The following is a 17,001-nucleotide window of genomic DNA, read 5'->3' on the forward strand; positions in this document are numbered from 1 at the left end:
ACTAAGCATTTTAATAGTTAGTTCATTTTCCTTGTTAGCTTGAAGTTTCCTCAAGTGCAGTGGCCATGTCTGTCTTGTTCACTGTCATCCGTGCCTGGCTTAGTGTTTGGTTCATGGTGGGCATCCAGCCTCCAACACTCTTTGTTGACTGGTCCACTGATGGGCTGAGAGGGGCTTTGGAAACCAGGACCCAGGCTGGCAGGTGGCTCAAGTGGTAGAGCACCTGCCCAGCAAGTACAAGACCCCTGAGTTGAAACCCCACTACTAACAGAGAGAGAGAGAGAGAGAGAGAGAGAGAGAGAGAGAGAGAGAGAGAGAGAGAGAGAGAGAGAGAACCAGGTGTAGATAGGACTCACAGAAAAAGCAAAAGGTGAAAAATACATAGAGAAAAGGGCCAGACAGCTGGCCCTGCCTTAGCTTTTTCTTGCGTTCATTCTTGATTTTCTTTCTGTGGGTTTATGTGGGATTCAGAGTCTGACCTCAAGTGAAATCACCCCAGGGATCCCCTGAATACAAGCCCAAAGTCCCACTCCTTCCCTGCTTCTGGAATTGTCACTGCTTACAGAGGAACCAAAGGGCTTTTGCACTGCGAGGCAGGCTCCAACACATCCTCACTCTGAAGTTGTGGCTGATGAACTCACTCTCGGCAAAGCCTGTTTGCACAGGCCAGCCCTGGGGCAGTGGGGAAGGGATGGTATAGCTTCCTGGCTTCACCCAATAATAGTAATTGAGCAAACATTTATTGGGCCAATTACCACTCACATACATGCATTGCCTCGTTTTATCTTCACAGCCATCTTACAAAAATTACCATCATCAGTCTCATTTTACAGGTACAAAAACTGAGGCTCTGAGAGATTAGGGACCTTGCCCAAGGTTATTCTGTTCAGTAAGAAACAGTGAGCCCCTTCACAGATCTTGGCGACCCCAAAGCCCATAGTTTTGAAAAGTTCTTTGCTAAAAACTCTTTGCACCAGGGGAAGGACTCTACCTGACACCTGGGGTTGAGAAAACTTTGCAATCGCCAGAGAAAAGCCAGGTCTGTCTGTGAATGTGTGCTTGAGCACGCAGTGAGCATCATTAATTAAATAACAGGAACAGCTTTTCTCCTCTTATCTATCTTCAGAGGCTGCTGTTAACTAATTAAGCCACAGAATACGCTGCCAGGTCAATTTTGTTATTGCTCTGAGCAAATGAGAAAACTGGGACTCAGACAGGCAGAATGCCCTGTACAGGGCCACACAGTGAACGGGTGGGAGCACCAGGATGGGACTGTCTTAGGCCTTACTGGTGATGTGTCACTGCCACCTTGGACTACACAGCTCAAGGATAAGCCAACAAATTCTAGATCATAAGCACACTCAGCTTTGTTTGAAATCGCAATTTGTTATTTATTTAATTACTTGGGGGAAAGACCTGAGTCCTGCCTGTTTGCTGGCAATGAGATGAGATCATTCCCATATCTGCTGGCACTTGTGAAAAATACATCCCACGGTATTCTGGTTGGGATGGTCATCTAAATTTTAGAAGAGATTTGTCACATTCCATTAAGTCAGGAGCCTCCTCAGTCATACAAATGACGATATCCTGAAAGCTCTGCTGAGAGGAAAGAAGCAGACAGTAAGAGCAATGGTGTTAGCTTGTGGAGGTATTGCTGATCCTTGCAAAGGTCCTGCATGGCAGGACTTGACCCATTTTGCAGATAGGACACTGAGGCTCAATGGGATTAGGTACTTAGTTCAATATCAATTAGTTATTAGGTGGAAAAGCCACGACAAGAAACTTTGCCTGACTCAAAGCCTTTTTATTTATACTGAGCAGCCTTTCTGTGCAGGAGAAAATGAAAACCAAAGCCAAACGCAACAACAGTAACAATGGATTACACAGGTTCTTCCAGCTTCTTCAATATTTAGTTGCTAACAGTCTATGTGAGAAGAGCCATTTCTCATTGGACCTCCCCCAATCCCTTATGTTTTGATTCATGCTCCTTTTCTCTTCTGAACAGTGGAACACAAAACCAGTATGTAAATCCACAGTTGGAAAAATAAACTCACTGCCTATCCCCATGTCAACCTGGAAGCCTTTTATTCTCCAGGCTGAACAAACCTAGGCCTTTTTCTCCTGTTCTTGGCCCAAATATGGAAATCAGACCTCAGGAAGGATAAGGGAGTGAACACGTGGCCAAAGAAGCTGGGACGCTGAGGCCAGCCTGAGGGCAGTGATAAGGATGTAAACAGCGAGACTGGCACAGGGTGGCAGGGGAGCATGAGTCCAGCTGGCAGAGGCCAGTGGAAAAAGGGTTAGCGGTGCAGATATGGCAAACAAGCCAGGCAAGACAGTGGTGAGAAATGAGTCCTGTCTTTGGGCTAGGGGAATACTTGGGAATAAATGAGGGAAGGACGGATGGGGGTGGTCGGGGGGAGAAACAGAGACAGAGACAGCGGCAGAGAGAACTTGTGCTTTGGACTCCCCAGTCTGTGCTGAGGGCCACAATATGCAGGTGTGAGATCCCAGTGAGTTAATATAAAGAAAGCTCCCTGTACAGCATCTTACACAGAGTGAGCCTCAGAAAGTAGCTGTCAATATATAGAAGCACTGCAGCTTTTCAAAAGTTCAGGAGGAATGAGAGATTTGGACTGTCACCATTTTGCTACCCAGAATGAAGTAATGTTCAGATCATTAGGTGAAGCGGGGATGGGAACCTTAGATGAAACAGGCTAATGACCTCTCAATCTGAATAGATACTAAAGACAAAAAAGCAATCAGGTATTTTGGGCCTCCTGATGTGTTACATTAAGTACTTATTTTTTAATAAGAGTGTCAAGATAAAAAATGGGGAAGTCATATTCTTTTCAATAAATGGTGCTGGGAAAACTGAATATACAAAAGAATGAATTTGGATTCCCGAACCTCACAACATATACAAAACTGAACTGGCTGGATCATAAACCTGAACAGAGCAAAAACTGTAAAACTTTTAGAAGAAAAATAAAGTTAAATCTTTTTCAACTTAGATAGGCAACAGTTTCTTACAAATGACAACAAAAGCATAAGCAACAAAGGAAATCATAAACTAATTAGACAGTATCATAATTAAAACCTTTTGTGTTTTAAAGAACACCACCAAGAAATGAAAAAGCAGCTGACAGAATGGAGAAATGTTACAAGACCTTTGTGTGATAAGGGACTTTATCTAGGATATATAAGGACAAATCCATAATGGAGCAACTATAATCCAGAAGACAGATAACACAATCCAAAATACATCAATGATCTTAACGTTAAGATCTGAAAATTTGAAAGTACTAGAGGAAAACAAGGAAAATACTTGAAGACATAGGCAAAGGTATCACCTTTCTGAGTAGGACTCCAATTGTTCAGGAAAAAACAGCAAGAATTGACAAATGGGATTGCATCAAATTAAAAATCTCCTGCACATCAAAGGAAAGAATTTCTAGAATAAAGAGACAACCTACAGAATGGGAGAAATCTTTGCCAACTCTTTATCAGACAAAGGATTAATACCCAGAATATATAAAGAACTCAAAAAATTAAAAACCAAAAGAAAGCTAAAAACCAATTAATAAATGGGCAAATGAATCAAATAGTTCTTAAAAGAAGTGCAAATGGCCAATAAATACATGAGAAATGTTCAACACCCTTAGTCATAAAAGAAATGCAAATCAAAACAGCATGAGATTCCATCTCACCCAAGTTGGAATGGCTATCATCAAGAAAATGAATGCTGGCAAAGAGGGGGTAGGGGAAGGAACCCTTACACACTATTAGTGGGAATGTAAATTAGTCCAGTCACTATGGAAATTACTGTGGAAGTTCCTCAAAAAACAAAAAATAGGGCCAGGTGTGGTGGCTCACTCCTGTAATTCTAGCTACTCAGGAGGCAGAGATCAGGAGGATTGTAGTTTGAGGACAGCTTGGACTAAAAGTGAGAACATATCTCAATAAAACAAGATGGGCATTGTGTCATGCACCTTTCATTCCAGCTCTGCAGGCAGTGGTAGAGTGCTTGCTTAGCAATTATAAGGCCCTGAGTTCAAATCTCAGCACCACTAGTTTGCTCATAGCTCACACTTACAATCCTAGCTACTCAGAGGAAGAGATCAGGAAGATCGTGGTTCAAAATCAGCTGAGGGAAATAGCTTGTGAGACCCTGTCTCAAAAATACCCAACACAAAAAAGGTCTGGTGGAGTGGCTCAAATGGTAGAGCACCTACCTAGCAAGGTTCTGAGTTCAAACCCCAGTACTTCCAAAAAAATTAAAATAATGAAATACATTAAAAATTGTAAAAAAAAAAAAAAGCGGGGGGGAGGGAGATAAGATAGAATGGGGAAACTTGACAAAGCACATTATATGCATGTATGGACATATTATAATTTTTTTTAATTTTTATTTTTTTATTATTCATATGTGCATTGGACATATTATAATGAAACCTCTTTATACAATTAATATACACTATTAAAAAAGACAGAATAAGATGAATGAAGATGTGCATAAAATGGAAACTTTATACACTGTTGGTGAGACTGTTTTGAAAAATAGTTGGCAGCTCTTCAAACAGTGAAACATAAATTTACTATATGATCTACCAATTCCATTCCTAGAGATATATGTATATAAAAACATATGTCTATACAAACACTTGTACAAAAAATGTTAATAGCAGTATTAGTGTAATAGCCGAAAAGTAGAAACAACCCAAATGTCTGTCAATGATGAATGGATAAACCAAACTGGTATATCCAACAATGGAATGCTATTTGGCTATAAAAGAATGAAGTTCTAATTCATGCTACAATATGGATGAATCTTGAATCATCATGCTAAGTGAAAGCAGTCAGCCACAAAGAACCAAATATTGTGTGCTTCCTATTATTAAAAATGTCCAGAACAGGCAGACCTATAGAGACAAAAAGTAATTAATGGTTGTCTAGGACTGGAGTGGGGGTAAGGGAGGACTTTGGGAGTGATGACTGAAAGTATGGGGTTGATTTTGGGGTAATGAATATGTTTAAAATTGATTATGGTGATTGATGCTCAGCTCTGAGTATATTAAAAACTACCAACTTTTATACTTAAAAGAAAAACAAAAAAGTCTTATCACTGTCTATGAAGTATTTTTGCCCAAAAAAATCAAACCTGAAGTGGATCAAGCCTCTGGTTCTAACTACCAGTTTACAAAAGTACAGAGGAGAAAAGAAATGTGTTAAATAGCATGAAAGATGCAGCTGGCAGTGTCCAGAAGTAGAAATTCCAAGAGGATTAATGACTTAGCTTTTCAAACACATACATTGCAAGGGATAAGGGAGTGATGAATGTGTAGAATAAAAGAAATTTAATAAAAATAGCAATCCAGTGCAGAAGTGCCTACCTCATTTGTATCCTATTTGAAAAAATCAACTACAAAAACATAAGGCAAATATAGGAATTTGAACATGAATATTTAATGTTCAAAAATTTTGTTCATTAAAATTTTTTACAATGGTACCATGGTTACGTTAAAATATTTTTAAAGAAATATTTAAGTTTCTTTTCTTGCAGTACTGAGTTCAAACCTCAAGGCCTCACGCTTGCTAGGCAGGCACTCTACCCCTTGAACATATTCCACCAGCTTTCTTTTGTGTTGGGTATTTTTGAGATAGGGTCTCACAAACGATTTGCCCCTGCCTGGTCTCAAATTGCAATCCTATTGATCTCTGCCTCTCAAGTAGCTAGGATTACAGGTGTGAGCCACTGGTGCCCAGTTTACTGTTATGTTTACAGATAAGAGGCTTTGCTTTAAAATAACTCCATTGGGAAGAAAACCAAAATCTTGAATGTGGTTAATGTGCTCACTGTATAGGAATGAACACAGTAGCCTTGGACTGGCAGGGGCCACTACGGAAACGGGACTAGGAAGCAGTGAAGAGGTCTGGTAGAGATAAACCAATTCGGGTTGTAACACACATGTGCATGGAAGCAGCACAAGGAATCTTCCTGTATGGCTATCCTTATCTCAGACTAGCAAAAACACCTTGTTTATCTTATTATCTTTTATGTTTTTTCTTTAACAAAATTGGAGAACAAGAGGGTGGAACAGGTTCTGCCTGGCCGGGAGGCTGGGGGACCAAATAATGTATACACGTGTAAGAACATGAAAAAACAATAAAATAAAATAACAAAAAAGAAATAAAGATGGATTCACATAAAAAAAAAATAACCCTATTGGGGAGCAAGTGTGGATAACTGCTGAGACTGGCTAATGAGCCCCTGAGGGTTCATACTACTATTCTTTCAATTATATATATATATATATATATATATATATATATATATATATATATATGAAACATTTTATTATAAAAAAGTTAAAAAATATATAGGAACAAGATGGAAGAGGCATGTATCAATGGGCTGGTGAGAAAGTCTGACTACTAGAATTTGGAAAGTAGCAACAATAACAAAAGCAATAGCCAACAAAAGCCCTGGACAAGTGCTTTTCATCTTCTGATTTTCCCAACAGCCCTGTGAGGGAGGGGTTATTCCCATTTTTTGATGGGAAACTGAAGCTCAGAGTGGTTACTGACTCAACTAATGCCCCACCATTGGGATGGGCAAGAGGTGGCTGGGTCCAAGTTTGGCGTGGTTTTTTCTTTACAACACTGGTTTCTAGGTGGCTTGTGATAGTTCCTTCCACAGAGAGCTCTGGCAGAATGGAGGCAGATGGGGCGCTCTGGTCCTTTCTTGCTTTTACATGTCTGCCAACGTAACTCCTGCTAAGGCATTGACTGATGAGTTATGAGAACAGCTTAAGGGTCTCTCTCCACTCAGGTGGTACATTCTTGAAATTTTAACAGACATATTTCAAATACTTATGAGGCCCCATCAAAGGCACTTTGGGACATATAATACTGATATGGAGCAGAGTGGTTTGAGAGAGAGGTGTCTGTTTTATAGAGTTTTCTCCTTTTCCTACCATCACAGTTTGGGACTATTCAGGTCTAGAGTGCTCTGACAACATCATTTATGAATATGGATTTGTTGAGTGAGAATTGTGAAATGAAGGAAATTTACATTGGGAGATGTCAACATGAGAATATGAACACAGGATTAATTTATCTCTGTAAATTTATCTCTTGGAGGATTAGTTAAGAATCTTAAGCATAAACTTGCACTAAGAAGGTATCTAAGGGAAAAAATTATCTTAATACTAAGTGAAAAACCATCTCTTTGCTGACACTGACACTGATAGCTCATGCTTGTAATCCTTGCAACTTGGGAGGCTGAAATTGGAAGGATCATGGTTTAAGGCCAGCCTGGGAAAATAGTTCATGAAGCTCTGTCTCAAAAAACATTCAACACAAAAAGGGTTGGTGGAGTGGCTCAAGTGGCAGAAGGCCTGTGTAGGAAGTTGGAGGCCCTGAATTCAAATCCCAGTATTGCCTTGAGCACCATTAAGTTGGGTTGCAAGATTACTATGGAAGACAGAGACAAATGAACACCTCTAGAGAGAGTCCGGACTAATAATAGTTCAGGCTCATAGAATCTACTGTTTCAGATATTCCAAATATGGGCTTAAAAGGAGAGTGAGACTTGTAGACCTCAGAAAACCCTAAGGCGCATGACAGCTCATCTTCCTGGGAGCCCAGGGAAGAGGCTTGGACTTGTCATATCACTCTGGTGTGGGATGGGACAGGGTGGGGAGGGAGCTGCATTCTTTACACTGATTTCCCTTTTTACTTTCTCTCTTATCTTTTTACTTTCTGGGTAATCAGAAACAAAAAGGGTTTTGGAGATTCAATAGCAATGTAAGTGAATAAAACAATGTTCCTGCCCTTACGAATTTTTCAATCTAGTAAGCATGGTGATGAGACACATATGTCCTATCATACATTGGTTATAAAACAAGTATAAAGCATGAGCTGTGAACATGGGAGAAACATTAATCCTTCAGAGGTGAGGTGGTAAGAGTTTCCTTGGAGAAACTGTGCATTCAAGGCTTGGTATGTAACAGGTGAATATGTCAAAAATAAATTCCAGAGAAAACATTTATTCAACCAAAATCTTACTGCTCACAATAACGCATTGTGTTGAGCACAAGGACAAAAATCAATAAGGTGACCTACTATATGCTATGCTTAGGAAAGCTGTAACTTTTTGTGTGCATCTGCTTAGGTACATGTTCATGTGTGTGCATGTGTGTGGAGGTGGGGTGCTGGAAGGTGGATCATAGCCAGATCATGGAGGGTCTAGAATGCCACATGAAGAAATCTTTTAGGGAGAGAGCATGGGTGTACCCTGAAACCCTGGTTCGTTTTCTAGCTTTGAGACTTTGAGCACTTTACCTAATCTTTCTGTCTCAAAGTTTTCCCATTTGTTCAAATGGACCTACCAATGCCTATTCTGAACAGTTGTGAGGATAGTCATAATGTTTGTAAATCATCTCTTACAGATTATGGCTTTGGTGGCCACTCAATAAATAGTAGGTATTATTTGTAAATCATCTCTTACAGATTATGGCTTTGGTGGCCACTCAATAAATAGTAGGTATTATTTCCCTTGGGGCTATTGGGAACCATTAGGGGTTTTGGGAAGAGGAGTTCTTGAAAGGATCTGGATTTTATAGGGACCATGATTGGAGAAATGGAGGAGGTGGGAGGGGCTGGGTGGCGTGAGGTGGTGACTGAACATGGATCTGGGAGGCCAGTGAGGAAGCTGGAGCAACATCTTAGGTAAGAGATGGGAGTCAAAACTAAGGCAGTGGCATAGAATGGACAGAAGTAATGGTTTTTTAAGTGGGAAAATGGGCTTGTTGACTAGGCACTGTAGAGGTTTGGGAAAAACAGTGGTTCCACTGTCCTGGGTCTGAAATACAGGAGGAGGGAGGCTGAAGGTGGGATCTAGGGAGATGTAGTGGGATGGGAAGGGAATGGGAGGAAGCGGGTATGTTGAGGGCAGTGGGACTGCTTAAGAGGTCCATAGTTACAGGAAACAGGAATGCTTCATTGGCCTGTGAGTGTGAGGGCAAGAGGCTCCCCATGCTGAATCAAGTCAATTTTAGAATCAGGGTGGGAAGACTTGCATTTGTGACTTCTAAAAAGGCATTGTATTGCTGAAAGACTTTTCTAACTTGTGTCTTGTGTAGTTTATTTTCTCCTTCTGAAACACCCCTTCTCAGCACAGACTTAGAGAGAGCCTCTAAGACTCTCACAGGCCAATAGCCTCAGTGCCAACCCACTTGATTCACCTCCTCCACCCAAGTCGTCCACGGTCTAATTCCTGAATTCTTTTCAAGTGTGGTTGTTTTTAGTCCATAGCTTCAGTTCATCTTTGAGATTATTTCTTAATATTCTACCCAGAAGTGTCGAAAGACATAAAGACAATGGGAATATGAAACTCCTGTTCTGGTTTCTCTTTACAAGAAGGTAGCAATCACAAATTTAAGATGGGAGAGACAATCCTACACTTGTTTCTACCATAGAAGGGAACCAGGCTATTTAACCAGGATGTTTCAGTGCTGATTTTAGAAACATGGTTTCTTATTCTCCAACTTCCCTTTGTCTAGTTGGTAGGGCCTAAAAATACTTTACAACTCCCCTAAAAGAATTTTCCTGGACCTTTTACTTCATATTCCCAGAAGGAAGTAACATTCAAATATTCAAGTATCCCTCTCTTATGGGATAGAAGACTGAACCTCTCCTGTGTCTGAGGCCCAGCATGCATGCTCTGGTACATGCGTTTACCTGGGATCAGTGTTTTCTAAATCATTGTGCTAAGCACTTGATGTACATTATCTCATTAGTCATAGTTTTGCCATAGTTAAATCTCACTTGTAACTTTATTAACTTCCTGTTTTTTAAATGTGAAAATATCTTTAAAATTTATTTAAATTTGAAGTACATGAAAAATCTTATACTTCCTTGAACATTAAACTGGTATCACTTGTAAGATTTGGAAAGTTATCACCAAATAACATAATAAAAACACAATTTAGAAATGGAGCAATAGCTTGCTGAAGCTCTGGGTCTGATGCCTGTCTCTTCTTTATAGAGGAAGCTTGAGAAATGTTAGAAAGCTATTAAAGAAACACCGGTGCCAAATTAAGACCTTCTTGATATCACAAAAGCACTTGTGAAACACTGGAGAAGTAACTTTCCCAGTATACAGTTTTGTGTTATCAATTTTTGACTTCCTATACCATCTTAGTCCCTGTGGGGTCTCCCACTTTCGGGAGTTCTAACACCACTACAGTTGGCCGTTTATTTTTGTACCTCTTCTAGACTATGAATTCCTTGCTAGCAACAACTTATTCTTGGTGTTTTTACCACCACACAATGAATGCTTGTACACAGTTGGTAGTTCTTAAAGGAAAAAAATGATAGTAAAAGAAAGCGTTCTTTATATGCAAAAGACATAGGGCACATTGTTTACTGAGAGGCATATGGGGAAGAAAATGCTGGAAAGCTATGAAGTGAAAAAGTAACCAAAGGTAGATAACCAAGAGAGGGGGGTTGAAGACGTCCAGATCAGCCAAAGGATGTGCTCTTTGTGGACGGCAGAGTGTAGTCCAGTGTAGTGCCAAAGCTTACGTTCTAGAATTAGGCAAGTTTTCAGTTCAATCCGGACTAACGACATGAACTTGGCCAAATAATTTTTCTTTGAATGCCTTAATTACTTTCCTCTAAAATGGTGATAATGCCTCCCCTACAATGACTTCTACCACATTTTTAGGATGGAGGGCAGGACTTAGATGACTGGAGCAAAAGGAGGCTCTATCTGCCTATGTATTTGTCCATCCATCTGTCTGTCTCATATCGACTTCAAAAAAGTTTGAGATTATTATTCCTGTCATGTTGTTTTGGTAGTAGAATCCTAGAACTCACTAAGGTTACTCATATATTGTAAGTATTCAACGGATATTTATTGGTTGAAAGAGTTACACTGATCTGTGATCTTCCTATAGGAATTTAATTCTTCCTATAGTGTTCCCTAAGTATATGTTACCATTTGCCCAGATATTTAAGACAAAAGTATTGATTCCTTGACTTACTAAGCACCCAACAAGGGTCCAGGTGCTGTGCAAGGTATGGGGTAGGGAAAGTAGGGGGAGCTTGATGGGCTAGACCCAAACACAGCTCTCAAGGATGTTAGAGAAAAGAGGAAGCAGGAGAATTTGCCATTTGTTGAACTTTCTGTTCATCTTTAGAAATCAGCTCCTTTACAAGGCTTTTGAGTGTGTTTTTATAACACTTGGACAAACATGTGGAAACAATCCACAGCCATCTGCATTGATCAGAGGCTATCAACCCCTCGCAGAGTTTCCCTAAGAATAGGAGATATGAATGCTGTACTTTGGAATTCTCATTATTTGTGCAAACTTGGAAGGAACAGACTCACTTTGAATCTTACTAGGATTCCCCCACTCTGGCTCATCCTCTCTGTAGATGAGGTAAATGACCAGGAGTAAGAACTTAAAAGGCACAGGGAAAATGTGTCTTGGCTACATCTTTTTGAGAAGCCAACTCACAGCTGAGTGAGCTAGCTTGTTTCTGCTGAGTGTAGGCTGTAGTTTATGTATCTCTGTCTCTATATAAAGAATGGTTTCGAAAACTTCTGTGACTCTGGCTTTATGTGAGTCATCAGGTCCTTCTTTAGAGTGTGGGTGCATGTGTATGTGTTAGAAGAACAACTTTGGGCACAAAGCATGTATATATTTGTAAAAAAGTGTTTAGAATGTGTCAGAAAGAATTTCTTTTAATGAGGGAAAGTGTATAAGGAGAACATGTGTATGTGTATGTGTGTCTACTCAACTACCCTGTAGGCGGTGGGCAGAATTACCTAAGCAGCAAACCTCTTAGTGACCCAGACAGTGGTATAAAATACAAAGTATTGGAGGAGGTGACTGTTTTCCTTTCAGGCCAGCACACAGGTCTTTGAGGAGCCCTTGACTTTTTCCGTCTTCTTTGTCTTGTTAAAAAGGGATTAGAGTCCAATTAAGCCATTTAATCTCACAGTAGAAATTCACGTTTAAAAACAAGATTTGCAGCTTCTTTTTTTAAAATACATCAGTGCAAGTTGAAGTTTGTCCTTTCAAGTTGCCACCTGCATGGTTCCAAAGAGTGTTTTCAGATGAACACCCAACATGCATTTCCTCTTAATTACTTTGCCTCATACCTCTACTCCTTCTTCTTTTAAAGTGCCCTTCAACCTAAATAGCCACATGCTGTCAGAAGTACTTCAGCTTCTGGATTGCCACAACGCACCTTGGCTCATCTCTCTTCAGTTGGTAACTCAGTGACCAGGGTTAATGATAAAAATACTATTAAGAGCAAATGCTTAAGAGCCTAGCATGTGTCAGGCATCATTGTGCTAAGTACTTTACGCGCATTATCTCATTAGATGTTCCTTTGAAAACTCCCAGCAGGCTTCACAAGTGTGTGACTTGTGGAGTTGTCTAGGGTCATCGCTTGGTCTAATGCTGTGCTGTTGTCATCTTGAAATTTTAATCATTTTTTGAGCAAGGGATTTGCATTTTCATTTGGAATTGGGCCCCACAATTATATAGTCAGTCCTGAGAACACTCAATAACCCAATTTCTGCTGCTTTTTCTCTGTGTGACACCTAGTACATTACTAGAAGATGGGATAGTGAATCTCAAATTGTGATGACAAAACCCCCTTTGGAAAATGGGTGCCATCACATCCTTGGAAAGTTCTCTAAGGGACAGGAGTCATGACATGACACAGTATAGGATAGAAAGTATCTGCAAGAAATCGCACAAGTTGTTTAACTCCTCTAAGCCTTAGTTTCTTCATCTGCAATGGGGATAATAATACTAATAATACCTAACTCACAGGCTGTTCATGGATGAAATGAGGTCATGTATATCCAGCTCTGATATTTGATACCTATGACATTCGTTAATCTTCATGCATGGCAAGAATATTCTATGCATACTTTTAAGCCTAACAAGTTCTAAACACCAGATACTGATTGTGACGTAGTGCAGGTTCCTTGCCTACCTCAAGGTGTCTGCATCCCAGGGATTTGTCCTTACCTGCCCTGCAGAGCTGGGAGGTAAGTCTGCCTTCTCCATGTGCTGGGTAATCACAGAGGGGTTGCTGGAGCTGATAAGCACTGGAGTGCTGATCTCCACCATGTGGCGCCCCGAGGGAGAATGGACCATTCGGTTGAGAGTGTTCAGGGCAGTGGTGATGGAGAACTGCCCTGGCCCCTTCCTCCTGGACCCTGGGTCCCTACGGAGGGTGGGTGTGTTGGCCATTTTGCCTCTGGAGGATGAGGACACCAGGGATAGGCTTTTTGTGCGGGATGATTGACGCCCTTTGTTTTTCTCTAGGAGGTGTCTTGCAGTGAGGTTTGGCTGAAAAGGCAAAAGAGATGAGATGAAATGAGAAGTTAATCTCTATGATGTACTGTGGGCAGCAAGTTGTCCCACCTTCCTCCCCAGGCCAGCTGGAAGCCAGGTCAGATGTCACTTCTTCAGTCACTGGTTCACATGGTTATTCCTTAGTCATCATAACAACAGTTTCTGCCTTTTATCAACTTCAAGTTTATATGTTAGATAAGTATTTGATACAGATGTAAATGCATTCAGGATCCTGAATCCTTTTGCTAACAGTGTCTTTTTATTTACTTTTATTTATTTATTTATTTATTTATTTATTTTGCAGGTCTGGGATTTGAACTCATGGACTCATACTTGCTAGGCAGGCACTCTACCACTTGAACCATTCTGCCAGCCTTCTTACTTTTTTTTAAATACTTTTCTCTCTTCACCTTTCTCCCTTGTTTTATGCCTCTTTGATAGTGGTGTAATGGTAAATTAGCTCCTCTCTTTCTCTAAAAAAAAAGATAGAGACATCCTATATTGTAGGGTTACCAATCTTCCAATGGTTTTACCACTGACTAACAAATTCTTGGAACTGTAACAATGGTACTTTTGATCTAGTACCAGCCAGCCGGAGCCCAGCACCATATTACTGCCTCCCCATTATCTTGGTAATTTCCACCACAGCCCCTGTGGGTTCATTTCCTTTACAAATCTAAAATATGTTGACAAAGCCAGGTGCTGGTACTTTCACGCCTGTAATCCTAGCTACTCAGGAGGCAGAGATCAGGAGGATCCCTGTTCAAAGCCAGCCCGGGCAAATACTTCGCCAGACCCTATCTCAAAAAACCTTTCACAAAAATAGGACTGGTGGAGTGGCTCAAGGTGAAGGCCCTGAGTTCAAGCCCCAGTACTGCAAAAAAAAAAAAAAAAATGTTGACAAACCAAGGGTTCATCTGAGTCAACTCTTAAAATTTCAAGATGATTAATTAAATTTCCATTATTATCATCAGTTGTTCTCTAAAACCATATGTCTTATTCTAATTTAGAATTTCAACTATAGAGATAAAAAGTAATATTCCCATTTAAGAACTCTAAGTGACAATGTGCAGAGGATTAAAATAGCTGATATAGAAAATTTTGAAGAAAATCTAGTTCTTGCCTCAAGAAGTTTGTCATGTTGTGAAAACTTATCAAGTAGGGGGGGATGGATGTATTATGTCCACTTTAAAGATAAGAAAGCTGAGGCCCAGAATGAGTGACATAAATGACAGAGCCAGCACGTAAACTATTATGTGCTCCAATGTGATAGTCACTGAGGGAGGTGATTACTTTTCAGATTGAGAGGTCAAGGAACCCTCTGAGAAAGTTACACTCAAGTTGAGACAACAAATCAGAAATAGGAGCTGGCTTTGTAAAAATGGGGTAGGAACATGACAGGCAGAAAGATTATAAGCTGTTAGGAAAGTCCTAAAGACAGAAAAGAGCTTGGCTTATTCGAGAAAAAGATACAAGAAACAGAAAAGGTAGAATTGGACAGGTGAGGAGAAGGTGGTAAGGCAGGAGGCCACAGAGATAGGCAGGGGTCAGATCACACAGGGCCTAGGAAGCTCTGGCAGGATTTAGGTGGAGGAGTGACATGATCTGATTTATGCTTTTCAAAGCTCATGTTACAGTTTGGCAGTTTCTTATAGTTAAACATGTACTTAGCATCTGCCCCAGCAATCCTACTCCTAGATAATTACTCAAGAGAAATAGAAACCTATGCTCACTCAAAATCTGTTATGTAAACGTTTAAAGTGTCATTTTTTTTTTTTTTGCAGGGGTAATAGGGTCTCATTATATTGTCCAGGTCTTGAACTCACAATCCACCTGCCTCAGCCTCTATAATGCTTTGTTCGTAGTTGTCAATAATGGAAAATAACCTGAATGTGTCCAAACTATTAAATAAATAAACCACTTCTGCTATATCCATGCAAGAAGCTACTACTCAGCAATAAAACTACTGATACCGGAAACAACATGCGTGAATCTCAAATTAAATACGCAAAATGAAAGAAGCCACATTCCAAAAGCTACATTCTGTGTGGTTCCATTTATAGAACATTCTGAGAGAAAGAAAACCATAGGAACAGAAAATAGATCTGTGGTTGCCGGGTGCTGAGAGTCAGGGACAGAATTATCAACCATGGGTCAAGGTAAGGCATTTGGTCAGAGGGTGTTGAAACTCTTCTGTATCTTGGTTGTAGTATGCTTATGTAAGTACAGGCATTTATCAAAACTTAAAGAATTGGATTGCCCCACCCCCACCAGAAAAGAAAAGAAAATTTTACTCTCCATAAATAAACAAAAAGCTTACTATGGTTGTTATTCAGAAATGTCAGAAGAGAAGCAGGAAGATATAAGAGGAACATGTTGGAATTGTTCAGGCAGGCTCTGATGGCAGCCTGGATGAGGGACAATGTCTTGTATTCCCCAGAGCACCTGTCCTTCCATGGTTCATGGTGTAAGAGGACAACACACACACTTTGAATTGAATGAGTAATGTTATTTTACAGCCATTCACAGCTGTAATAAAATAAGTTAATTTTTTTTCTGCTTTGACCTAATTGTTTTGTCCCCAGGTGAGTACCACCATCAACTTTTCTGTCAGCAACTCTGACAAAGGACCCAATAAGATCTGTGTAAGATCTGTGTCTGCCTTTTTCTCCAGTGTGATTAATAGTCTCTTAGATTTGCACTCACTCATTTGAAACAATATCCTTGAGGTTCGTTGGGCTGGCCAAGGCTCAGGTAACCCAGGCAGACCCTGTTGGAGAAGTCCTGACAAGAACAGGCAGAAACGCAGCATTTGTTTTGCTACCTACTATGCAGGTGTGATTCAATAAATCAAATGATGATACATTAACAGAAAACATGCATGCCAAAAAACCCCAAAACAACCCCCCCCCACCACATTCTCGTAAGAAAGCATTCCTTCCTTCCAATTGCTTTGCCTGGCACAGGGAATTCAAAGCTTCTTTTAAGAGTTCTCAGTAAGTGCTAGTCTTAATGAAATTACTGGAGTCAAAATGTAAGTACTGCTTGAAAAAGCTCAATTTAGATTTCAAGTAATTTTTGAAAAGCAGGTTCCTAGATTAGAGCAACTACTTGATTATCTTCCCCCCCGCCCCTAGCAATTAGGAGAACAAATGAAGCAGTGGCTAGTTTGATGATAATTTTGAGGGTTCTTTAATCACTAATTTTAGAGGTAAAGTGGTAGTGAAAGTACTCAAATGAATAATCATTAAATTAGAAGTTTTGGAAAAAAAAAAGTTCCAGAAATGGGTAGTATAATCATTGGTGCCTCTCTTCCACAGAACTATGAAGAAGCATCTCAAAATAATGTGGAGAACAAGCAAAAAATTTCACACCTCCTCTGTATCCACTTAGACACAGCATGTCTAATTACAGCTGATCTCTGTCCTTGTCCCAATCACCATCATTGCTCCTGCTCTGCAAACTGTTGCTTAACGTAGCAAATGGCACCAACTGACTTAAGCACAAAAATCAGAATGTGGGGCTGCCCTTGACTCCTTCCTTTCTCCTCTTCTGCAATGTTTCAATCCTGAGGATTCTACCTCGTTGTTTCCAATCTGCTAGTCTAAGCCAG

At 40.2% G+C, this 17,001-nt stretch overlaps 1 protein-coding gene across 4 annotated transcripts in view; it reads right to left on the reverse strand.

Moving 5' to 3' along the window:
* The window catches only part of Sh3rf2 (SH3 domain containing ring finger 2), a 108,799-nt gene that overhangs the window by 32,836 nt on the left and 58,962 nt on the right, over positions 1-17,001 (reverse strand). For 3 of the 4 annotated variants that reach the window (XM_020162585.2, XM_074076732.1, XM_074076733.1), the window contains one exon: positions 13,059-13,382. The exons of the other annotated variant lie outside the window; for it this stretch is intronic. In XM_020162585.2, coding sequence (XP_020018174.2) covers positions 13,059-13,382 — 324 coding nt within the window. The remainder of the gene's footprint in view (positions 1-13,058; positions 13,383-17,001) is intronic. 4 annotated transcript variants of the gene reach the window in all.

Source organism: Castor canadensis, chromosome 6 (assembly GCF_047511655.1).
Source record: "Castor canadensis chromosome 6, mCasCan1.hap1v2, whole genome shotgun sequence".
Classification (NCBI taxonomy): Eukaryota; Metazoa; Chordata; class Mammalia; order Rodentia; family Castoridae; genus Castor; species Castor canadensis.